Source organism: Manihot esculenta, chromosome 2 (assembly GCF_001659605.2).
Source record: "Manihot esculenta cultivar AM560-2 chromosome 2, M.esculenta_v8, whole genome shotgun sequence".
In the NCBI taxonomy this organism is placed as follows: Eukaryota; Viridiplantae; Streptophyta; class Magnoliopsida; order Malpighiales; family Euphorbiaceae; genus Manihot; species Manihot esculenta.
The window spans coordinates 13,131,513-13,154,715 of record NC_035162.2 but is presented as its reverse complement, the minus strand read 5'-3'; the positions used below and the strand labels follow the sequence as shown (position 1 = coordinate 13,154,715).

General features: G+C 34.0%; 3 protein-coding genes across 6 annotated transcripts; 1 reads left to right on the top strand and 2 right to left on the bottom strand.

Moving 5' to 3' along the window:
- Nucleotides 1-223: 223 nt before the first annotated feature.
- On the bottom strand, nt 224-13,946 carry LOC110608542 (protein translocase subunit SECA2, chloroplastic). 3 transcript variants are annotated; one of them, XM_043954276.1, is made up of 32 exons: nt 13,564-13,943; nt 13,343-13,477; nt 13,170-13,239; nt 12,991-13,055; nt 12,718-12,838; nt 11,785-11,876; nt 11,614-11,679; nt 11,365-11,429; nt 11,193-11,280; nt 10,970-11,035; nt 10,723-10,838; nt 10,306-10,396; nt 10,110-10,193; nt 9,911-10,003; nt 9,726-9,821; nt 9,564-9,649; nt 7,747-7,825; nt 7,515-7,628; nt 7,233-7,328; nt 7,102-7,165; nt 6,701-6,990; nt 6,201-6,256; nt 4,906-5,023; nt 4,694-4,774; nt 4,179-4,258; nt 3,581-3,635; nt 3,433-3,502; nt 3,103-3,292; nt 2,878-3,001; nt 2,193-2,267; nt 1,927-2,116; nt 224-682 (listed from the first exon to the last, which is right to left on the bottom strand). In XM_043954276.1, exons 1-31 carry the CDS (start codon nt 13,750-13,752, stop codon nt 1,952-1,954), a joined length of 3,180 nt encoding a protein of 1,059 aa, XP_043810211.1. In that variant the 5' UTR covers nt 13,753-13,943; the 3' UTR covers nt 224-682; nt 1,927-1,951. The 3 variants fall into 3 exon arrangements, with proteins under 3 accessions (XP_043810211.1, XP_043810212.1, XP_021603484.2); XM_043954277.1 differs by lacking the exon at nt 13,564-13,943 and having other exon boundaries at nt 13,142-13,239; nt 13,343-13,478; XM_021747792.2 differs by lacking the exons at nt 224-682; nt 1,927-2,116; nt 2,193-2,267; nt 2,878-3,001; nt 3,433-3,502 and having other exon boundaries at nt 3,114-3,292; nt 13,564-13,946.
- Nucleotides 13,947-15,023: 1,077 nt separating this feature from the next.
- On the top strand, nt 15,024-18,569 carry LOC110609900 (protein KRTCAP2 homolog). 2 transcript variants are annotated; one of them, XM_021749732.2, is made up of 5 exons: nt 15,024-15,135; nt 15,648-15,806; nt 16,424-16,475; nt 17,433-17,499; nt 18,210-18,569. In XM_021749732.2, the coding sequence occupies exons 2-5, from the start codon at nt 15,651-15,653 to the stop codon at nt 18,298-18,300; spliced, it is 366 nt and encodes a 121-aa protein (XP_021605424.1). In that variant the 5' UTR covers nt 15,024-15,135; nt 15,648-15,650; the 3' UTR covers nt 18,301-18,569. The 2 variants fall into 2 exon arrangements, with proteins under 2 accessions (XP_021605424.1, XP_021605425.1); XM_021749733.1 differs by having other exon boundaries at nt 15,113-15,244.
- Nucleotides 18,570-20,366: 1,797 nt separating this feature from the next.
- On the bottom strand, nt 20,367-22,501 carry LOC110608461 (probable receptor-like protein kinase At1g11050). Its single transcript, XM_021747684.2, has one exon. The coding sequence runs from the start codon at nt 22,361-22,363 to the stop codon at nt 20,510-20,512; it is 1,854 nt and encodes a 617-aa protein (XP_021603376.1). The 5' UTR covers nt 22,364-22,501; the 3' UTR covers nt 20,367-20,509.
- Between the last annotated feature and the right edge of the window lie 702 nt (nt 22,502-23,203).

The window sequence follows — 23,203 nt, the reverse complement described above, 5'->3', positions numbered from 1 at the left end:
GGAAGGAATCTTTGGGTGATGCTGACGCAACCATGCTGACGCTAATGCTTCTTAAATCCTTCTTACCGTCTTTTTGACGATATTATTATTCCAATTTCTATTTTGACCAAAAAAAATATAATATATATAAATTATATTTATTAATGGTATTCAAAATGGTATCTTATCTATTGATTTTTTTTGGAGTAAATAATTGAATAGCATTACGAAGCACTTGCAAAGATGCAACACAAAAGAATATCTTCCATCTAAGATGCTGGCTCACTTTTGCTAATGCATTGCTATTAACATTCACAAAACTATTGAAAGAAAAGAGAGTTTTCCGGATCCAAAAATATCCTCCACATAAAAGATCCTGGAAGTCTGAGATTGTGCAGGTCGATCTGTAAGAGCATTAGATTAACGCCAGACTATCACTTTGTACCAAAAAGGAGTAAAACCAGCAGCATTAGCCAACTCAAAACCATGCTTCATAGCCATAGCTTCGGCAGTATTAGAATCCCATGTGCAGGAAATTGATTTTGCAGCAGCCCTCGGAACAACAACACCCAATCCTAGAAAATCCCTCTTTGGAGCATGCAGCATCTGAGCTAAAGCTTAAACATGTCGGCAGGAGGTGGTATCCACTTATCACTATCGCTTGGCTGCTTCTTGCATGCTTCCTTAAATTCACTCCACATACCTGTACCAAGGTTGACAACTCAAAATACATCAGGACAAGAGCCATGGAAAATAACTCAATTGCGCTTATGCCAAATACTCTAAATTGAATTTTAGAAACGTCAACAACAATAAGCGTTGAAGTTGCAGACAAAAATACAAAATTAACTATATTAATTAATTTATCCTATAAGCTTCTAGTCTAGCCACTTCACACAGAATTTTCTAGACTTGTTTATTATTAATTGTTATTGAGAAAAAAATATAAATTGTCAAAATTTTAATGTTTTTAATTTTATTTTAATATTTTAATATAAAAATTTCAAAACAGTAAAAATTCTTCAAACTGGTTTCATCCAAAAGGAGTTTTTCTTCTTTTTTTTTTTTTAAAAAAAAAAAGGTAATTTCAAGCAAACCTTTTAATCTCCTAATTACAATCCTAAACAAAACCTGTTGTTTACAAAAGCCCATCTGTCATGCTTCCAATGATCATTAAGGCCTACTAAAGGATTGATTCCAATTTTCAATTTAGTGATTGTCCAATCCCAAGGAGGCATTAAGCTTCATTACATAAAGTATATACCCCACCTTCAATTAATTTAATAAATACAATTGCTAATCATTATTCCAACACTATAACCATATCAAGTATAGACATAGTGATACCAAGTTCGACCTTCTCATTCAATGTGCAAAATTTCTTATCAAGAAATAAAGTCCTTGAAAACATAGCATTTCAAAATTGACTGATTTTCTTCAACTAGGGGAAAATAATGTTGCCAGGAAATTATGTTTTATCTTGGCAATTCAGATCTTTATTATGTGAGGTTCAGATTTCATAACAACCATAAGATTTGTGTCATTTAGTCAGTCAAATCCGGAGGCCTTGTCTTTGGTTATATCATTGATTAGGGGACTTCACAATCAGGGATTTTTACCTTAGTTTTCTTGGGGCTCTCTTATTTTCTCTTTCATAGCAGCACCTATTTTATGCTGCATCAACTAGAATTTTGATTCCTACAAATAATCTTTTTTTTTTCCCGCTCCTATTCTATTCCCCACCCACCCCGCCCCCCTCCAAAAAAACAAAAAACAGAAAAAAAAACCAATAACCAAAATGAATAAACCACTTTTCTCCATCCTCTCTTCCATATTGTAATATTTAGTCCTACATCTTCACCCATACTCCTCAAAAGCATAGACAATGTTATAAATCATTTGGTTCTCAAGAGTAGTAGAAATCTATCAGAGGAGAATGATACAAACCTTCCACGTGATGACTAAACTGCATCTATGATACAAAGAGTTCATGGGACTCTGTAGGGGATGACCAATAGTGTAAGAGGGTTTCAACAGTTAGTCTCCGTGTTGCACTCAACATTGAAATGAAAAATCTACACCCATCAATTTTGTATTCTTCAAGAGGATTCCTGTGCCCAAAACTTCTTACATTTACCTGCCATACAATCCGTGTGAATTTATGCCCATCTGAAAACTAAAGAGAATCAAATCAACAAAGTCATACTAAATACCGCTGAACTGAGCCTGTTCATATTTATAAGATGATCCCTCCAGAAACAGTCTAGAGTCTTCAGAAGAACTGCCTTCTGTATTCAATAGGTGGGAAAAAAAAAGATTAAGAAAACTAGCAATTCCAAGGGAGCAAAAAGAGCTTCTGAAGATCCTACAAACCGAGTAAATAATCCCAAGTATCCCCTTTTCTCGTGATTCCAAACTCCTTAACTGAATTAAACACCTGTTAAGCATTATATTGTTGGATAATTTGACATCTCTTCTCTAAATGGGTTTTAACCAATGATTCTCCAAAAGGTCAGATAATGCAGGAATGTGATATATACAAAAGTAATTCTGTGCCCTATATGCAACTCTGATGGGTCCCAAGTGATTAGTCAATAAGAAAGACTTTCTAGGTGCCCATTTTTAATTGGATTTAAAAGGCTATTCTGGGCCATGTTTCTATTCATTTTTCCCCATAGATTTTTTTTTCCACCGAAAATGGGGACAGAAACTGTTTTCATATTGTTTTTATGACTATCATTATCCCAGACAATATTTTAAAAACTTCTTGAAAATTCAGAAATTTCATTTTCCAATTTTCAATAACGGGCTTGTGTTTAAACTGTGGCAATGGCATATGTATCCAGAAACAGTCAATCAAATGATTGAAGAGCTCAAAGCCTCAAATGAGAAGCTCACCTCAATTTCTTTGATATATGAATCATCATAACCGGACTCTTGTACAACATTCCAATATGAAGCAATTAGAAGATCTCCAAGGTACTTGCGAAGAAGATTAATAGTTGTCCGGTATCCACCATTTCTACATTAGACAAGTAAGAGGATCATAAAACTCAGATTACTGATATGGAACATAAAGCAATGGAATGCTGAAGTTGCATAGACCATTTGGATTGCACCCACTTAGTCAATTCATCAGAGCATATGACAAGCCAACGTTTTAGTGAATGGCATTTCCTGCGGATTCCTCTAAAAACATTGGGAGGCTTTGGCAAGTCTGGGAGGTAAAAATCATTAATATCTACAGAGCTTGATTCATGCAGTTGTAGAAGAGACTTCAGCAAGTCCTCTGCAGTGGTTCCTGCAAATGAGGCTGAGAAAGTTTCCATTTAAGTGCAAGTCATCTTCCAAAAAGGAGGCCATAATTAAATATTTATCACACACACACACACAGAGGTAAAATAACCAACACACTATATCACAGAACCAAGTAAGTATCTCAAATGAGCTAACCATCCAACAGCTTCCCCCCAATAGAGATGAACTCTCTCAAGAGTTTATCCAAACTCCAGCTCCTTGGATGCTATCAGTGAGAACCAAAGCAATAAGTAATATAAAATTGTGATCATAGGCATACAAAGTTGTTCAAGGCATGATCTACCTTCAGGGGATCAGCATTGCCAAAGACGATGTCATCCACTACTGCTTGCATGTACCTAAAAGGCAGCTTTCTTTCAATGTTAAATGCTAACAAACAATTCCAAAACTAAAATTTTCTGAAAAAATTGATTGCTTACCATAATTTCCCTTTTATTTTCTCATGTGAAACAGAAGTCATACATTTATCAGCTATTTTTTTTTTATATCATTTCTACTGCTTTATGTACCTAAAAAGGCAGCTTTCTTTCAATGCCAAATGCTAATAAACAATTCCAAAATTAAAATTTGTTGAAAAATTAATTCCTTAGTATAATTGCCTTTCTATTTTCTCATGTGAAACAGAACTCATACATTTATCAGGTAGGCTTTCTTATTGTGTTTTTATATCATTTTCTTTCAAGCAAAACTCAAATTTCTTGAAAGTGCTTTTTAGGGGAAAAAGAAAAAGTAGAATTTCATGAACAAGGGAACCGCATGCATGCATTGCAATATGCAAATGCAAAAACAAGCAACATGATTGCAATCAAATATGCAAATAGGCCAGAATAAATAGCTAAATGGACTGTGAGAAAGAAAACAAAGAAAAAGGGATGTCTCACTGTGATATGTGTTGGGAACAACTTTCATTGTCACCTGTTAAAATCAACTGTCTAAGGTCATAAACATGTTTCCTTTGTACCTGATACAAGGAACAAATATTTTGATCAGCTCTAATAATAGAGAGCTGTGTAAGTTATTTCAATATGCAATGTTTTCATTTTAAAGTATGATTCTTCTTAGTTTGCAATTGACACATTCAGATAAATCAACTATTTGTGCTTCAAGGATTAAAAAAAATTCAAAAAAGTTTGCATTTTCATATTCACAATTTCATATAAATAGTTGAAAAGAGCATGTAGCGTACAATAACATATAAAACAGTTTGCCAAGAAGAGAGCAGGAAAATATCATGTAAAATAAAAAAGAAAAAATGAAGTTGAAATATGAGTTATTACTTATTAGGAAGGCAGCTAATAAAAAACAAGTGCAATCAATATCAATTATTCAAGTGATTGTGCCCGCAATAAAAGCAGAAAATCAAAGGAAAATACAAATTATTCTCACATATGCATACCTCTAATACTTCATCAAACTCAACCAGGCTTTTTCTTATGCCAAAGAAGTACTTCTCCGCATTTATTTGCAGCGCTAAAAGCTACAAGTTATGAAAGCTCAAGTTAATGATAAATGTTCAACAGAAATAAGACATGAAGATGAAAAACAAATCATTGAAAAAGAAAAATCAACGGATGGCTACACATATGAGCCAAACAACCAGTCAATCACCTGTTTTACAATTGCATCACCTTCAATTGGTACATCCTCATCATTAGTAATCCTTGATATAAGTTTCACTGCCCACTCAGTATCGAAGTTGAACTTTTGAAACATTTCATCCTGTAAACTGTTTCACATTTACAAGCGTCATCTATTTTAACATCCAAAAAGACACCATGACAAAGATAAATGTTAATAAAATTGAATGTGAACAACTGAACACGCCATGTAATCTTGTTTGGAAAACATTTTAATACTCCCTCCATCCCATAATTTTTGTCCACTTTACTTTTTCACACATTAAAAAATATAATTTCTTTTATTAACTTTCCAATTATACCCATTTTAAATACATTAAATTTTATTAAATATTGAAAAATATTTTGGGACGTTTCTTGGAAATAAAACAAAATTAAAAAGGTTATAATAGTCAATTTATATGTTGCTATAGTCTAAAAAAGGAAAGTGGAAAATAATTTTGGGACGAATGAAAAATGAAAAGATGGACCATGGGACGGATGAAGTATATTTTACTTGAAAGAGAGTAAATAATTCACCAAAGAGCATAAGAGTTAGAGAACTGATTATTATGTGTTAGGTTTCTTTTGACACACCTTTCGGCCAACCAACTAATGATTGGAGCCAACTTTCCTCTTGGTGATATCTTTATCTAAACCAATGGCAGTAAAACCAGCTTTGAAACCCATAATCCACTTGTTTTCCCAATACATGATGAGCACCAAACAAGAGGCTTGTGATTTAACATGCCTAATTCCAGTTTCACTTTGTTACATTATTCATCAAAACGGCTTCCGTTATATTTTCACTTTAATAAAGCATCACTGGATAGAAGAGAGGGGGAAAAAAGGAAGAAGAAGAAAGAAAGCAAGATGGGCTTCTAAATACCCAAGAATTCTAGTTCGCTAGTTCCATTCCACTGAAAGAACCATGATGGGGAGGAACACCATGAGGGATATGAGCCAATAAAGTAAGGCACAAGCACTTCTGTAGTAGAGGTTGGATAAAGGTTTATATAATATTCATTGTTTTCACCTTGCAAGTATTTTTCATTCTAACTTAATGAAACCATGTCAAGAAAAACTTTTACACAATAAAACCTGAATCAGTCGGATGGTTTCCCTGTGGGCCTGTGCTACACTTTAATTACCAAAGTACTTATAATTCATGTTACAAAGGTATTATTCCAGCATTGGATTAATCAAGAAAAATTAATTTGCAACCAATAGTGCAACATTAAAAAATAGTAAGAATAAAAGATAACATAACAGTACAGAATATACTACCTCACCATAAATCGTGTAGATCCAGGATCCCCCTGCCTTCCTGCTCTTCCTCGGAGCTGTTTTTTAGCGGAAAAAGAGTTCCTTGTACTTAGAATCATGCTTTGAAATGGAAGGAATAGAATAGAAATGAACAGATATATTATCCATAACAAAGAAGTTCTTTCTAGATTGTTGAGGTCAATTTTATTGACAAATAATATTAGTAAGGCCACCAAATGCAAGCAAAATAGACACTATGTTTTCAGTTTTTCTGAAAAAGATGAATTGTTGATTCATGCCGAAGGAACAGAAAATTTTAAAAAATATACGCAGCATTAAGACATACAGAAAAGTCAACATGGCTACTATGGAAGTACATATCATGGATTATTGGCCTCATTTCAAACGACATTCTCCTAGAACTAGAAGCCAGAAAGGTGCCTCCAATATGCTAATAGGATAATGCCTTAAATTTGTATTTAGTGCTCACTTCCATGCAACTGTTTTACTTGAAGACTCACCTGGTTATCTATTCTACGGGACTCATGTAAGGATGTCCCAATGACATGGAGCCCCCCAAGCCTTTTGACTTCAGAACCCTCATTCAAGCAATGCACTTCACAATCCTTCAAAACTGATAGATAAGTGAGTGCAATAGTAGGGCCAAGAGGGTACAATTCAGACTCCTCATTTGCAAGTTTCTCCAGCTCTTTAACATCCATCAACTGGCTCATTTCCACAGATTCTGAGATTATTGAATTTGCATCCTGCAATGTCCAGCTTTTACCCTCACTTTTACCAACATATTTAGCTGGGAGTTCACATTCAAAAGATGAAGTTATCAGACTCAGTATACATCTCAAGATGAACAAGTACTATCTAAAACGAAGTGGTTAAAAAGCTTTCAAGAAGAGTTGCAAACCCATTAGTGCAGTCTTTGCTAGCAGAGCTAATGATGTTGATCCAATCTTTATCTTTGCCATTACCTACAGAACAAGAGATCAATTAAATTTTGAAAAGATTGACTTACTGTGCTATAGCGCAACCAATCACCTTTTGTGAAATTTTTTCGTCATCAATGTCAACATCAGGAGCTTCTCGTGTTAAAAAAGAAAGCAAGCTGTCATCTACAATTTCTTTGGCAAGCATCTATCAGTTCAGAGATAATAAAGCAGTCACTTCCTCCCCCATATCAAACCCAATCAAAGACACATAATGACACAGTAAGTAACAAAGTTCATCATCCAAGTCTCACAAGCCTACTAAAAGAAAGGGGCCAGGATATATTTTAACTAAAGAACATTGAGCAAAAACAGATCTATCAAGCACACATACTTTTGGGTTTCCTCCCAGAATTATGTCAGTGCCTCTTCCAGCCATATTTGTAGAAATGGTAATGGCATATTTTCGCCCTGCTTGGGCAATAATGTCAGCTTCCCTTGCAGCATACTGATGAGAAAATTGAATAATAAATAAATAAATAACTGGTAAATACCAGTGATTTATGTGAATAGCTAACACAGAAAAATGCACACCAACTGTAACATTGTTGGTAAATTTTGTCAACCTTAGGTCGTGCATTCAGGACATTGTGAGGGATTTGCCACTGCTTAAGCAGATCTGATAAATATTCAGAATTCTCAACACTGCAAGAAGATGGAAAGGATGTCATATCATGCTTGTTTAACAGTTACTTGAAATTAGTAACGTAAAGATGGTCCTACATTAGCAAGTATTATGAAAGTGAAAACATATCATAATTCATACAGAATCTATCTTGTAAAAATAAGGATATGTAAAAAATAGATAAAAAATAACTTAGAAAAACCAGAGAACTGGTAACATAAAATGATATAATATCCAAGATTACATGATAAAAGAAAATCTTTTATTTGCAAAAGAAAGTTCCTTCTAAAAGGAAACTACAGATTTGGAATGGGACTCAGAGAGCCATGCTTTCATATAACTCCATCTTGCCTTCTACTGCTGCAATTATGCTTCAGGCCATTAGGCTCATTTTACCAACATGATCTCATGGTTAAGGAGTATGGACCTATCTTCCATCTATTCACTTAATTTGCAGAACCAAAGGTCACATTTTAAAAAAATTGTAGGTTAGTAATTCATCTCTTTATTTGTAATACATGTATTCTATAGAACATTCAGATTGACTTTGTATACCAAGGATCAAAAACATTAGTAATTTATCAACTCTCAAAAATTAAACAGTTAATGTTAAGACACATTGGCTAAGTATTGAGCAAAAGTGATTCATATGTGACTTGAACAATCCTTCTCTCCAGCTTCCATTCTCCAAAAGGTGCATTTGTAGTGGAGTTAGGCTAAGTCCATTTTATTAATATGGTACTAGAACCAACACCAGTCTTGATATTACGCCACCTGCAGATCTTAAGTCCAATATCAACTGGGTATTAGCAAAATACTTCATATATATATATATATATATATATATATAGAACTTGGGCAATCCTCCCACAAGTTGCCTTTTGGAGCGGAATTAAACCTAGTCCATTTTGTCAATAAGTAATAACTAAAGGACCCGTTCAACTGAAAGTGCAAACTTGTAGTTGAAAGCATTGTTTGCTACAAGTATTTTAGCATAATGTTACCATTACATCCTTAAAATAAGGACACTTTAAAATTTGGCGCAATGGTCATTACCGACTATTACTTAATGGCTGTTATTCTCAAGAGGCTAGGCTCTTTTTGGACAATTCTCACATGAAGAAAATAGCTGGAGGCTTTTTTTTAAGGGGTGCGGGAGGGGGACAGAGACAATGTTGGCTTTATCATTCAGTTTTCTACATTTTCTCTCAATTTTATCAAGTGAAACTTCCTTTCTTTAGGCATTCTTGAGTGCTTGAGCTTACATCATCAATAGATAAGATTTATTTAAAGTGAAGCAGAGTAAATCAACACTTAGTTGTCTGTGTGTCTGCGCTTGACTGCGTTGACACAAACACACCTTCACTCAAAAGTCCAGAATGTCTTGGCAAGACTAGAAGTCTAGAACACTAGGTCAAAGAAGGGGTTTTTTTAGACAATAAAAGCAATTTTTGAGAAATAGGTTCCCAAACCATACTAAGAAACCTAAGAGCTTAACATTAAGGCTCAAAACCCAATGATAGTTTTTATATCTCTTATATTAATAATAACATAGCACCATAATGGAATTAGTCTCACACTATCCTTGGACAAAGAATTTCAAATAAGATTATAATATGATTACAAACAATTGCCAACAATAACATAGCAAAATGACGGTGGAAGCAACAAGAAATATGGGGCCTAGAGACCTTGGATTCAAAGCCTATAACCAAAATAAAAATAAATAAATAAAAGATGAAATTACCGGAGGTTTACCTGGTGGTCCCAACTAAAACAGGACGACCCTGTCTAAACATGTACTCTATTTCTTGTCGTACATGCTCAAATTTTCCCCGAGCAGTCTATATATTCACCAAAATGAAATAAAAATTTGGAATAGTTTATGTATCAATTAAAAAGAACTTGTAAATGGCCTACCGCAAAAGCTTGTATGGGCAAATCTTTACGGATATTTGGTAAATTTGTGGGCACTTCAATAACTGGCATTTGGAACATTTTCAGAAACTCCTTTTCCTACAGCCACATATTATCAAAAATAATTAGCCCAACATAAAGTATGAAAAATAGTAAATAAAAAGTAAAACTCAAATGGTCATCTTTACTTCAGTTTTTGCAGTCCCAGTCATGCCAGACAACTTCGGGTAGAGCTTAAACAACGATTGGTATGTAATTTGTGCCACAACAACTGAATCAGCCTAGTGAACAAAAATCTACAATTTTAAATTGTATAAACAGCACTAGTATTCAGTGAATTATTGCAAAATAAACTTCAGGAAACATTATTCAGTCATCAAGTTATACCTGAATCTTCAGACCTTCTTTAGCCTCTACAGCCTGATGAATTCCGTCAGACCATCTTCTTTTCTCTTCAACTCTTCCTGTCAGCTGCATATAATTGTATAATTTACCAACTTGCACTCACAAAAACACTTGAAACAACTAGCCCCAGCACATAGAAACAACACAAAATAGAAGCTGTCGCTTAGCATTGAAATACCTCATTTATTATGAGAGCCTTTCCATTTCTAACTATGTATTGAACATCTCGTCTATAGAACTCTTTAGCTTTCAAAGCATTCATAACAAATCTGCAATATTTCAATGACAGTAAGTTGATAGTGGAAAATAAGTAGCATTGACCTGGGATATCATTTCCAAGGTAAGAGCACAAATTATATTGTCACCTGGATTATATACACATTCACTAGACTTAAGAAAATGAGATAAACAATAAAGCAGCTTGACATAGCTCAAAATGAAGAGCGGAAGTATGGATTTGTAAAATTGAGAAAACAACTCAAATAGGGACTGATACTTTTGAAGAGAACATATGGGATATAACAATCTTAACTTCCTATCAATGATAAAAATAGATAACACACTGCCTAGTGCAACTGCACAAGAAATAGTTCACCTTGCCCAGGGATCATTCTCATCCCACAGATCATTTGTTTCAAGGGCCATTTCAGCAAGAGCTATTCCTTCCTCAGTCAACTCCACTGAATTATCTTTCAGCTGTACATTGTAATGCTGTTACAAGATTAATGTGTAAAGCATTAATTTAACAAAAATTGACAGTTAATTTTAAAAAAAGAAAAGAAAAATAAAAACTGATACAACTTTATACAAACTACATCAGAAAGGAAGCAGGTTAGACTCACAAGGCCTCGAACAAGCAGTTCAGCCACTTTTGCAGCCACCGGGTATCTTGCAGCATCTTTATTAGCCTAGTAACCAGGAAGAGAATTGCACTATCATATTAGTAACAAACTTACATCATAGCAGAGATTTCCTCTCGTTGATATTAACTGCTGCTATTGTCACAGGTGATTTAAGACTTATTTGTTATAGTTACCATTTATTAAAGCTCAAAGTTCACATTACCTCACCACTTATCAACAATGGGTTCCTCCCTTCATCAATGAGAACTGAATCAACTTCATCTACTATTGCAAAGTGAAATGGCTTTGGCCTATTTATTAAGAAAGAATAATAATAAATAAATGAAAAAAGAGACAAAACAGGGGACAACTTTTATTGACATGTTGAAATATACCATCTCATCACAAGTTGTTCACTGTTTCCAGCAAGGTTATCTCGTAAATAATCAAAACCAAGCTCCTGAGGGCATTCAGTATCAAATACCATCAGAAAGAAGAGAAAATTTAGATGAATCATTAGTCAATATTCAGCTCAATGAAGAAATGTCAAGAAAAAATTCAAAAAATCACCATTAATGAAAGAAAAAAAAAATGACATATGGGTGACATGTATTGAGGTATAGCCATAAAGTATATGTACTTACTGAATTATTTGTGTAAGTTATATCACATCGGTAATTGGAACGCCTCTCTTTAGCTGTCATGCCTTTCTGCACATCCAAGCAGCAAATAGCTTAAAGTTGTAATAACTTGCAGTCTAAAAATTTTGCGAACAGTTTTAGGATACAAGTTCATGTATACCCATGAATTTATACCTGAATAAGACCAACTGAAAGACCTAAAAAGCGATGAACACGGCCCATCCACTCAGCATCACGGTGAGCTAGGTAATCATTCACAGTCACCACTGCCAAAGAAAGCATCACCTTCAAATCTAACTAACATGAAGCAAATTACATAACCCTATGTAAAAATTTGGCAACAGTCATTTAAGATGTCTAGTCATTCCAGAAGAAAGACATTTACATATCATGATTTGGCTTCCACAGGTAATCCTTCAAGACCAAATTAGTGAGGTGTCACCCTTGCAATCAATATCATCCTAATAAAAGCAAAAACCAAATACAGGGCAGCAAATTCCAAATTTCCTGGTACAAACCCCTTCCCTTCAGGAGGAACCAAAATCATTCTATCCTTTTCAGGGAACTTAAGTCCAATTTATGGAATCATAACAGTTATTTTCCAAAAAGGTTATCAATTTAAACTTGTCTCACTCCATAACTGCACAAAGAAAGTTTACTGTTCTGAATCTTTATGCAACTTTGTAATATGAGGACAACTCAAGTGCACACATCATTATATTGCAGTTTAGAGCTACCAAAATGCTTCAACTAACTTCCACATGAATGATTTTTATGCAATAATGTAAACATGAAAGAAGCCTAAGATGACATTCAGTGGACATAGTCAGCTCCTCTCTCATAGTAAACAAATACCATAATGAGCATACTAGGAAACTTGAGAAGCCTAAGAGGAAGAAAAATTAGAAAAAGAAACATTCTAAACGTCAGGATAAACAATTTTTCCACTTATTTGATTGCAGTTTAGCATTTAATCAAACGAAATCTCAATCATATCTGCACTAGTTCATAACTACTATTATATATGCAAGATCGCTAGTTATATCTAGCCAATTTTCTTGAAAGAAATAGGATATTGGAATTGGAAGTTAAGGATAGAAAACATACCATGGACACCCTCACTGGTCAGTGCATTTAGATATGCAGCCAATGTTGAAACCAATGTTTTTCCCTCCCCTGTTTTCATCTCAGCAATGGATCCATCATGGAGCACCGCACCACCAATAATCTAACAATTTGAAGCATAAACAAACATGATGACCCAATTCAAGTAAATATAATATGCTCTGTAAAATAACTCCATGTATACTTGAGTTTAAGGATAATATAGACATGTATGCAACGTCAATGCATGCACATGTAATAAATTGTGATAGACACCTGCACATCAAAATGGCGCATTCCAAGTTTCCTTCTTGCAGCTTCACGAACAACAGCGAAGGCCTCTGAAAAGTAAGTGGCAAAGAAAAAAGGAAGAAGTGGTAACTCTCATGTGATATTCTATATAATTTAACGTTTAGAAGACTCGGACCAAAATAGAACAGTTGTTAGCTGCAAACCAGCTTGAATATCCGCTAGAGTCTCTCCTTGTCTTAATCTTCTTCTGAACTCCACAGTTTTAGCACTCAACTAAAGCAACAAAACAAGAAAATAATTATCCAAAACAACCAAAGAACGCCCATTTGTATCCTTAACACTCCAACTTGATACAAACCAATTAAACCCCACAAACCTGCTCATCAGAGAGAATCTGAATCTGCGGCTCAATGGCATTAACTGACTCCACTAGACGATAGTAGTCCCTTACAACCCAGTAGTTCAAGCTCATAAAATCAGTCGCCCTCTTTCTCAAACTGCCCAAATTTTCCTAAAAGGACAAAAGCAACATAAAAAGTGCTCAAACCAACCTGAATACGCATATCATCAAACACGTGATGAGCAAAACAAACAAACCTTCAGGGAAGCAGTGATAACCGTGTTGATGCTGAAATAACGTTGTTGGAACCGAGAAGAAGAAAGCGATGAATTAGCCAAAGATGTAGGGAAAATGAAGATGGGTCTGGTAAAGCAAATGTTGGTGCGTCTATTAGGTGGTTTGGGGACCAAAGAGGAGGGATTTACGAGAGTAGGAACTGTGGCCATTAGGTATTCGTTTATTTGCTTCTATGTGATTCGCGCCGGTTTTTTATATGCTTGAAGCTAGGTTGCTCTGGTACTTCCTCCGTGTGCATGAAATTATCACATTTTGGGCTTATAGCATGCTGCAGAGGAGAGGGAAGTTAAAAGGGGAAGCGACTTTGTGCAGTGACGGTACTCACTGCTCAGGATAAACTACACCACATATATTGCAGGGAAAAGTACAACTTCTTACTAGGCAGTAAACTCATGCTCACTTTGGTCTACAGTTAAATCTATGTAAAAATAATATCACGGCTGTTTGTAAATAGCTGTAATTTTTTAATGCAGTTATTAAATATTTGATTTATCAATTAAAATATAATTATTAATTAAAAAATAAAATTATAAAAAATATATAATAATTTTATTATTTTTTATTTTAAAATTTATAATTTAATATAATTTTTAAATATCATTAAACATATTAATATAAAAATTATATCATGAATTACTAATTTAATATAAATTAAATTATAAATCAATTCAATAAAAAATTTATAAAATTATAGGATGTATGAGCGCATATCTCATAGTACTTTGTGAACCGATCTTTCAAAACTTCACATTGATTATAAATGCGTGTATAAAAACTTATATACTATTAAAAAATTTTACTAAAATTAGCTTGAATAATCGGTTTTTTCCAAAAAAAAATATAGGAATCTTAAGAAAAAATTAATAAATTCTTTTAAAAATAAGAAATGTTTTAATTTATTTTTGAAAATTAAAAAATTAATTAATAAATTTATCTATAATATAATAATAATTTTATTATTTATTATTTTTTATGTTTTAATTTTTATTTAATAAAAGCAAAAATTATAATAAAATTCTGATTTTAGAGAAAAGTGAAAATTAAAATTTACAATTATTACAATTATGGCTTTTTTTTTTTCCAATTGTAACATATAACTAAAAGTGTGATGAATGGCTTTTTAAATTTTGCATTGTTGGTAATTGTAGAGTACACTTAATTAAATTATTATAGTTTGAAATATAATTATTAAGAAAAATTAAGGTAGGATTGTCTAATGGGTTTTTTGTCATTTTCCAAAAAAAAAAAATCTTTTTATATTAATAAAACCAAACTATGAAAATTAAATATATTTACTTCATTTGTCAATTATTTCAAATAATAAAATTCAAAAAACCTTTATCATTTTTTGTGTTAGTGATTTTCACCTCATTTTTTGGGATTTGAGTGAAACTTTTTTTAATTGAAAAAAAAACGTAAACGACAGCGTTTCTTTGCTGGACAATCAGTTACCTATTCCATGGTACTATAATTTCTAGTTACCTTTAGCTCCGCGCATAAGCTGAGGAGAGTTTCGTGTCTCTGACTCTGAGGTATGGCTTCAGTTTCCCTGTTAGGGTTTTCTATGGCAGATCTCTGTTTGGTTTCCGAGAAAATGCAGCAGAACTTAGGAAGGGAAGTTCAGAACTTCATAATATTTCGGTCTGCATTGATCTGACAATTCCAATTTTCATTAGCTTTATTGATCTGTTGATTGAATGCGTGATTTATATTTCGTAGGTTCAAAAGTGGATTTCTCTATTTATAAGTTTCTGAGTCTGCTAGATTCGTTAATTTTCTCTTGGTCAACTTTAGAATAAGTGAATTTGCTAAAGATTTTGTAATTGAACACCGAAGAGCTTCTGGCTCTGTGTTTTTTTTGTTATTTGGCCCTATGATTTTCCTAAATTAGAACCAAGTCATTGACTAGTGTGTTTTTCTTAGCCCTCGGTTGAATTGGCTGAGTTTTGTGCTTTAACCAGTTTCCTTGATAGTATTCTGATCATTGATCATATTACTGATACTTGTTCCTTTTTTTTTTTTTTCGATATTGTGGAATATGAAGATAATGGCAGGACCAGGAAGTTCCATGCTTTATTCCTTTCTTTTGTTCACTGTTATTCTTTCCCTTCAAGAGATGTATCGGGGAAAGTTAGCATCAACAGAGTTATTCACCATACTTGGAGGCTTCATTAGTTCTCTTCTATTTCTTGTGCTGCTAACGGTAAGTGTGAAGCTCCTAATTAATAGCCCTTTCTCTTGTTCCTGTGTACTTTTTTCCTTTCCGGCTTATCTTTTGTCCGTTCATATGTCAATGCTTGTAATGTATATTGTATTTTTATATTATGTCTGCTTGAATGTTACGGGAGGGAGCAGTATGTGCAAGCACAGTCTAGGGCTTTCAAAGTTTCATATTTTTTACCAGATATGCTTCTTGCTGTTGAAATTTTTATAATTTCATTTGTTTGGTTACGAGGTTTCTTCTCTAATATTTTTTTTTGTTTGTTTTCATTCCTACTTTTCCTAGTATTCTCTTTCTGAAAAAATTGGCAATGTGACTGTAAAATCTCTTTCTTCTTAATTTTGCTCATTCCTACATGGTTTTCTTCCTTCAATTGTAGTAGTGAGCTTGCTTCCAGGTCTCAAAAATGGTAGTATTCTATGTCTGTAGTTCACTTATTTATCTTTTTTATATGGAAATGCATTTCTGATCAAATGTGTCAGTCATGTGCTTATTTCAATACTGTAATCACGAAGCAAAAAGCTCAGTTCTGAATTCATCATTTGTAAATGTTAATAAAATTTTATGTGATTATGCATTTACTGCGTTACTGTTTGTAGTTCCTTGGGAATTTCCAGGAAACCTGTGGCATGAAGACTGGCTGGGGCACAGGTATGGCATTTTGTCTACATAATTCTGAGTTACCTGTTTTTGGTTAATCGAGCTGCTATTGATCAAGTACCACAGAATAAATTTAAAGGGCATCTTATACAATATACCTTTGATGCAATCAACAACGCTTTTATGCACTTGGCATTTGGTCCCTGCAGAGCTGGATTATTAAATATGAACTATCATCAGGATGCTCACCATTTTTTATCCAATTATATCCACCCTACACTTTTACTGTGCATGTTACAGACCAGTGTCAGTAAAACTACTTTTGTTGTGCTTGTTTGTATTTATGTCTCAAATACAACCTCTTTCACCATTTTCACACTTAGATTCTACTGACAGGTCCTTAATCCTTACCCATGTAATTATTATCAGTACCTTGCATTAGTTGACCTTTTCCCCCTTATCTTTCATAGCCTTTCAGATCAAATAAGAAGCGGAAATCATAGGTTGCTATTATTTTCAAGTGGCATGACTAATGGAGCATGAGATTATCAGTTGGTAGTGCATAAGTTTTGTTAAATTTTGACCTGACTCAAAGGAAAATGAAAAGATGTCTATTCGGGTTTTTTTTATGCATGGGTTAAGGTGCTGGAAGTCTATTGTTGTCAGCTACCTTTTCCATCTCACTAGCTGGCTAATCCATTCTCCATAGTGCTTCATGATGTTCAAATATAATTATTTGGATGGGACAAGGGTTGGGGATGGGAACCATGGCCCAGTCATCAATTTTTCCCTCCCAACTTTCTATCTTCTTGGGGTATTTTCATTGTCTTCTTTATGTTATTCAACATTAACTATGGGTAATTATCTGAGGAATATAATGGCACGTCAGACATCTTGATCAGGGCTGCTATCCACAAGCATTACTGGGATGCACCTGTTACTGAGTTGTGGCATCTGTTGAACCACATTCTTTGCTTGTATATTAACTTGTCTCCTTTTCTTTTGCAGTTATATTGGCAGAAGCTGTTGCTCTCATTGCTGCCGGCACTGTTCATCGAGTTTGCATCACAACATGGTAATATTCAGATTTTACAAATGGTTTTTTCTTTCAATTTGCATTCTTGGTAATGGATGCTTTTCTGAAATACATGAGCCATCAATATCGAGTTTGGTGGTCTTACTAATTGCAATACAAGGGTGGTAGACATCCACCAAACTTGGAGGTTCACTGTAATGAAACCTTTAAATAGAAAAAGCAGGCAGTTAATTTAAAAATGTGTTCAAGTGTGTTCACCATTGAGCATTTATGGGAAGAACCTATTTTGATTCACTAGAAAATTTTGCATCAATATCAATGGAGTTGACACAATTAGTTGAGCAAGTGAGCTTGAAACTTTTTTCTGTGTTGAAATGTTGAACGAGGTGTAACCATCATTGTACTGCATATCCCATCAATGTTTCTGAATTGGTTTGGTCATCACATTCTTTTAGGTGTGTGTATAGTGTTAGTTGACATGGGAGTACTGAGTAGGGGAGTTGTATTAACTTTATGGATTATGGATTCCAATTCAGAGACTCTAGTCTCAAATCCCTTTCATGTAGACTTCACCGTAGGTGTTCATGGCATCATGACATTATCCTATTTAGTATAACAATCATCGTGCAGCGGACAAAATCATAAGTGGCATCATCTAATCTATGTGGTAAATAGAAAATTGAAATTGAAATGTCCTGCAAGTGCAAATATATGAAATGGCTGAGTTCATCTTTTTATATTTGGTGCAGCTTCTTGTTCTCGGTAGGACTGCTGTATGAGGTAAACAAGCTTTCAGGGGTGGTACTTTCTAAAACTGAATCTAAAACAAGGCGACACTAGGGGGATTGGATCCTATCGTCATGCTTTGTCAAGTGTTTGCGAGATTTATTAGATCCAACTCTGAAACTAGTCATTTGTACGGTGCCCAGAAGATAGATGGGACTTATTTTCCTGCATTCGGGAAAAAAAAAAAAAAGAGTAAATTTTTGTTTCAGTAACAATTTCTGCTTCGCCTGTTCAGTTTGGGTGCAAGTGTCTTTCTATATACTAATCTAGTAGCATCGATTCAATCAAGAGTTCTATAGAGAAATTTATGAATTTTCAAACAATTGGAGCCTTTTGAATGAGCAGCTTTTTGATTCTTAGGATACAACACCATAATCAATGTCAATATTTTACACTACAATGCAAACGAAAAATTTGTCTGAATGGCGTCTTTGGAAAATGGGCTCCTGCTCTACTAAATGATGGCGTTGCGTCTCCATTGTTTTTTCCTTTTACTAGTATTTATTGAATGGTGAAAATAAATAACTTGACAAAAAGTGATCGAAGTGGATGGCGAACTAAGAATTATGAAAAAAAAGAAAAGAAAAGGAAAATTCCTCACAACTAACAAGCAGGTATCTCCGAGCTGTGCAATCGATTTCGCTTTGAGGAAAGGCAGAGTTTCTGTAGATCCTCAAATATCCATAGCTGGGATGGAGTTATTTATTTTGCTGCTGAAGAAATGGTCGGACGATTCAACACATTGTTTCATATACATGAATTCCACAATTTCAATTCATATTTGTACATAATATCTTAATATCGTCATTATTTATATCATTAATTTCTAAATATATATAAAGTATTTTACGCTCTGTACTTTTTCATAGAATTAAAAATTTTCATCTTTGATTAAATGAGAGCCAACTTCAGAATGAAAATCAAAATGCGTATACTTTTTTTCTAAAAATAATTTTTTTTATATGTTTTATTGTTATGTGCAAAAAAAAAATCCAAGAAATGCCCCCATTTCTTTTTTTAAATTTCTTTTTATATAGAAAAAAAAATACTAATGAATATATCTTTTGATCATATACGTCTCTTTGGGTAAAATATTTTTTGATTAAAAGATATGTTCTTTAGTATTAATATATCTTTTAATGAATGGAATTGGACTGACCCTATGGATGATTCATTACAATTTCTTATTGCTGCTTCCTTGCCAAATCTCATCTTTGGCACTTCCAGTTTTCCTTGATTGTACACCTGAGAAGAATTCTTGGACTCTTTCCCTACATCTCATCCTTTTGTAGCTGCAACTTCCTTTCCACATTCACAATTATTAGTGATCCATTTAAAGATCGTATATTTCTGAGTAATACCACAGTATCAAGCTATAATAACTTAAAGAGGAACTGGGATTTTTTTTTATCCCGCTGCTGTTAAGATCATTACCAACATATCATGCAAAGAAATAAAACTTATCCTTTGTTTGGTTGCTTAAGAGCTTGTTTGATTTTAATGGAATTTAAAATGAATTTTATAAAATTACATAATAATACTTTTTAGACTCTTGATATAAAAAATTCTCTCAAATATTTTAACTAATGTTGTTTGGATTATTAATTTCTCAAATAAATTCACAGTTTCTCTCTAATTTTTTTTCATAAAATTCTTTATTAACACTATTCCATTAACTATACGACTTTTTTTAAACTAACCATACTATTTTTATAAGAGTAAATAACTTTATATGAAATAATTCAATTTTTCTTAAAAAATAAATTATATAAAATTTTTATAAAATCATTCATCATTCCAATTTTTTTTAAATGAAATTTATTTAAATTAAAAAGAATCAATATGCTAATTTGCAATTACAAATTTAGAAAACAAAATTAAATGGAAAATATTCAGATAATTACTACCATTGTTTTGACTTTCAATACAAGTGGCTATCAAACTGCTACAACTTTGACCCAAAGAAGTAAGAATTGTCAAAGCTTAAAAATCAACTTTTGCCGTGAAAGCTGATCATAAATAAAAGAAATATTCCCAGCAAATATGATTAATTAATATATTTTTCAATAACATTACCACGTGCATAATATTTACAGCATGAAAATAATTAAAAAAAAAAAAAAAAAAAAAAAAACTAGCCCATCACTGAATGTATAAATTCAAAATAGAAATTCAGATCAAAAGTCAGCTAGCAGATAGAATTTTGAATTTTCTGACCAAACAAAGATTAATCAAATCCAAGAAATCTCAACTTATCCACAATCTACACTAAGCTTTTACTGGAACTGCTGGTGGTTCTTGATCTTTCACTTGAACTGTTACTACACAAGAGAGACGATCTAAATGCTTCGTGGCCGAGCGGCATTGGTCTGTCAGGTAACTGTGGGATGTCAATGTCACCCTCTAGCATTCTAAGAGCTTCAGCAATGGTAGGTCTAAATGCCACCATTACATGTGCACAAAGAATCCCAACATGAACAAATCTCTCCATCACCCCTTTGGGTCCCTCCTCCCTTATAGATTCATCAAAAATTTTCTCTATTTTCCCAGATTTTGCCAACGTCCATGCCCAATCAGTAATCAAAAGAAACGAAGAATTCGACGTATCAAGCACTTTCCTTCCGCTCATTACTTCAAGAATCACAATTCCAAAGCTGTAGACATCGCTTTTCTCTGTTAACTGACCGTAGAGAGCATATTCCGGTGCTAAGTAGCCATGGGTTCCGGCCACTCTTGTGGTGAGATGTGACTGGCCTTCCAAGCTTTGCTTCGCCAACCCAAAGTCTGCAACTTTTGCTTTCATTTCCATGTCCAGTAGTATGTTTGTGGTCTTGATGTCTCGGTGATAAATGGCAGGTTTCAGACCGTAGTGCAAGTAAGCGAGTCCTTTGGCCACGTCAAGGAGAATGTTCTTTCTCTGAGGCCAACTCAGTTGCGTCCTGCTGTGGTCGCCGGACAAATGGTCACTCAGGCTACCGTTGGACATGAAATCATAGACGAGATATCTCCTTTTGCCTTCCAAGATATCGCTTGTAACGCAGCAACCTCGAAGAGAAAGAAGATTTCTGTGTCTGATTTTGCTTATGATCTCAACTTCATTGGAGAATTCTTCATCTCCCTGTGAATCCAAATCTTGCATTTGCTTCACTGCAACCGTAGTTCCATCTGCTAGAATGCCTTTATACACAACCCCATAAGTGCCTTGACCAATGAAGTTCCTCTTCGAAAATCCTTTAGTAGCTCGTTCGAGTTCTGATAAGTTAAACCATTTTGCACCTGAGTTAGGCAACACGCCGGTTCTGAAACTGCTCACATATTGCTCGTGTGAAGCATTAAGCTTCTTCCTCTTGTGCCATCTCCTGTACCAGAGAATTAGTCCACCAGCAAGCAAAGAACCAACAGCCGCTCCTGTGAATCCGAAGACCACTTTTAGAGACTTATCTTTGCTGGAACTTTTGGATGTGTTGTTAGTTGCTGAGCCTGTCAATGGCAAGCCCAGCATGCAAGCAGCTGTTTTGGGATCCATTGGTCCAAGCTCATTAACAATTGCAGCAGCATACAAACAGGTGAAATAAAAGCATTTTGAATTGGCATCTGGATCTAAACTCGTCAACTGGGAGGTCACCTTTTGGCCAGCATCAAGACAGGAGCTGCACTGAGTTAATCCTGATACATCTCCTTTACAAGAAGTCTGCAATGGGGTGATTGGACCCACCTTCTCTGTCCAATCTTGGGTAGTAAAAATTCCAACACAACTAGAAGCATTACCAACAAATTGATTAGAGTTGTTGAAGCATAAAGGGACTAATGACGGATCAATGGACATAGCAGAAAGCCTGGTTTGAAAATCAGAGAGGCAAGAAGAGGAAGCATTAGCATCAGGCAGTTGAAACATAGAGGTCTCTCTAAGATGCTGAGCTATTCCCATGCCAAAGAGGCTAAGAAGAGTCAAACAGCAATGTCCCCTATCAGGCTTACGACACCCAGATGAATCCCATGGGATGGTTTGAACATAACTGAGATCTATGGGACAGGATGAAGAGGCTGAAATGGAACAAATGGAGTAAATTATGAAGAAGAAGAAAAAGAAGAAGGAAGAGAAAAGCTTGTTGCCCATTTCAGCTCATTTGTGCTAGAGGCCGAAAGTAATGGAGCAAAAGCATAAAGGAGAAGTCTATAAATTGGGCTGATGAGCAGAGAACAGGGAATCAATAATGGCAGGCAGCAGGTTCGTTGTGGTCAGAAGGCACGTTTTTGGATATGAGACACGCAATTAATAAAATTTGTTGGAGGAAGTAGGCCACTGTGAAGGGAAAGAGCCGGAAACTTCCAACGAGATTTCTCGGCGTCTTCTTGGACCAGTGACTGGCTGGATATCATAAACCTGGAATTCAAATAGACAGTTGACTAGAGCCACCCAAGTGGGCCAAAAAACAAGTTCATGATATTACAATCTTTCGGCCCAGTTGATTAAAAAAAATCCTAACATTTATTAGGAAAAAATAAAGAATTTTATAAGAATTTAATTAATTAAAATTTTTAAATCAATTCTCTTATCTAAAAAGAAAGAATATAATTTTTTTAATTTAAAATAAATTAAAATATTATGTAATTTTATAAAAATTTATTTAGATTTTTTATCATAAAATAAATAAAAGATTTGACTTTAGCGTATGAAATTTATAGTTTTAGCTATATTTATATGACTTAATATAAATATTATCATTTTTTTATTTTTTTTTATTTTTATTATTTGTTTTCTCCAACACTTGAGAAAATTTTGGCAAGAAACCTAACTCCAACTTGTTGCTATTATAATACTATTTCTAGCAGTTCTTTCAAAATCTTTTCATTCAAATCAATTTTGGTTCTGGCAAAAAAAAATCAATTTTGGTTAATGTAATTCTAGAGGAAATTCTCAATGTTTACAAAGACTTTTATGAAAAATTAGACGATT

Bases quoted from the DNA above. Each gene is read 5' to 3' on its own strand.
- LOC110609900 (XM_021749732.2), top strand. From the start codon at position 15,651: ATGGCAGGACCAGGAAGTTCCATGCTTTATTCCTTTCTTTTGTTCACT. The intron at 16,476-17,432 runs GTATGGCATTTT...TTTCTTTTGCAG, and splicing joins GAAGACTGGCTGGGGCACAG to TTATATTGGCAGAAGCTGTT. The intron at 17,500-18,209 runs GTAATATTCAGA...TATTTGGTGCAG, and splicing joins CGAGTTTGCATCACAACATG to CTTCTTGTTCTCGGTAGGAC.
- LOC110608461 (XM_021747684.2), bottom strand. From the start codon at position 22,363: ATGGGCAACAAGCTTTTCTCTTCCTTCTTCTTTTTCTTCTTCTTCATA.
- LOC110608542 (XM_043954276.1), bottom strand. From the start codon at position 13,752: ATGGCCACAGTTCCTACTCTCGTAAATCCCTCCTCTTTGGTCCCCAAA. The intron at 11,680-11,784 runs GTATAAATTCAT...TTGGATGTGCAG, and splicing joins TTTCAGTTGGTCTTATTCAG to AAAGGCATGACAGCTAAAGA. The intron at 7,166-7,232 runs GTGATTGGTTGC...CTTGTTCTGTAG, and splicing joins ACGAAAAAATTTCACAAAAG to GTAATGGCAAAGATAAAGAT.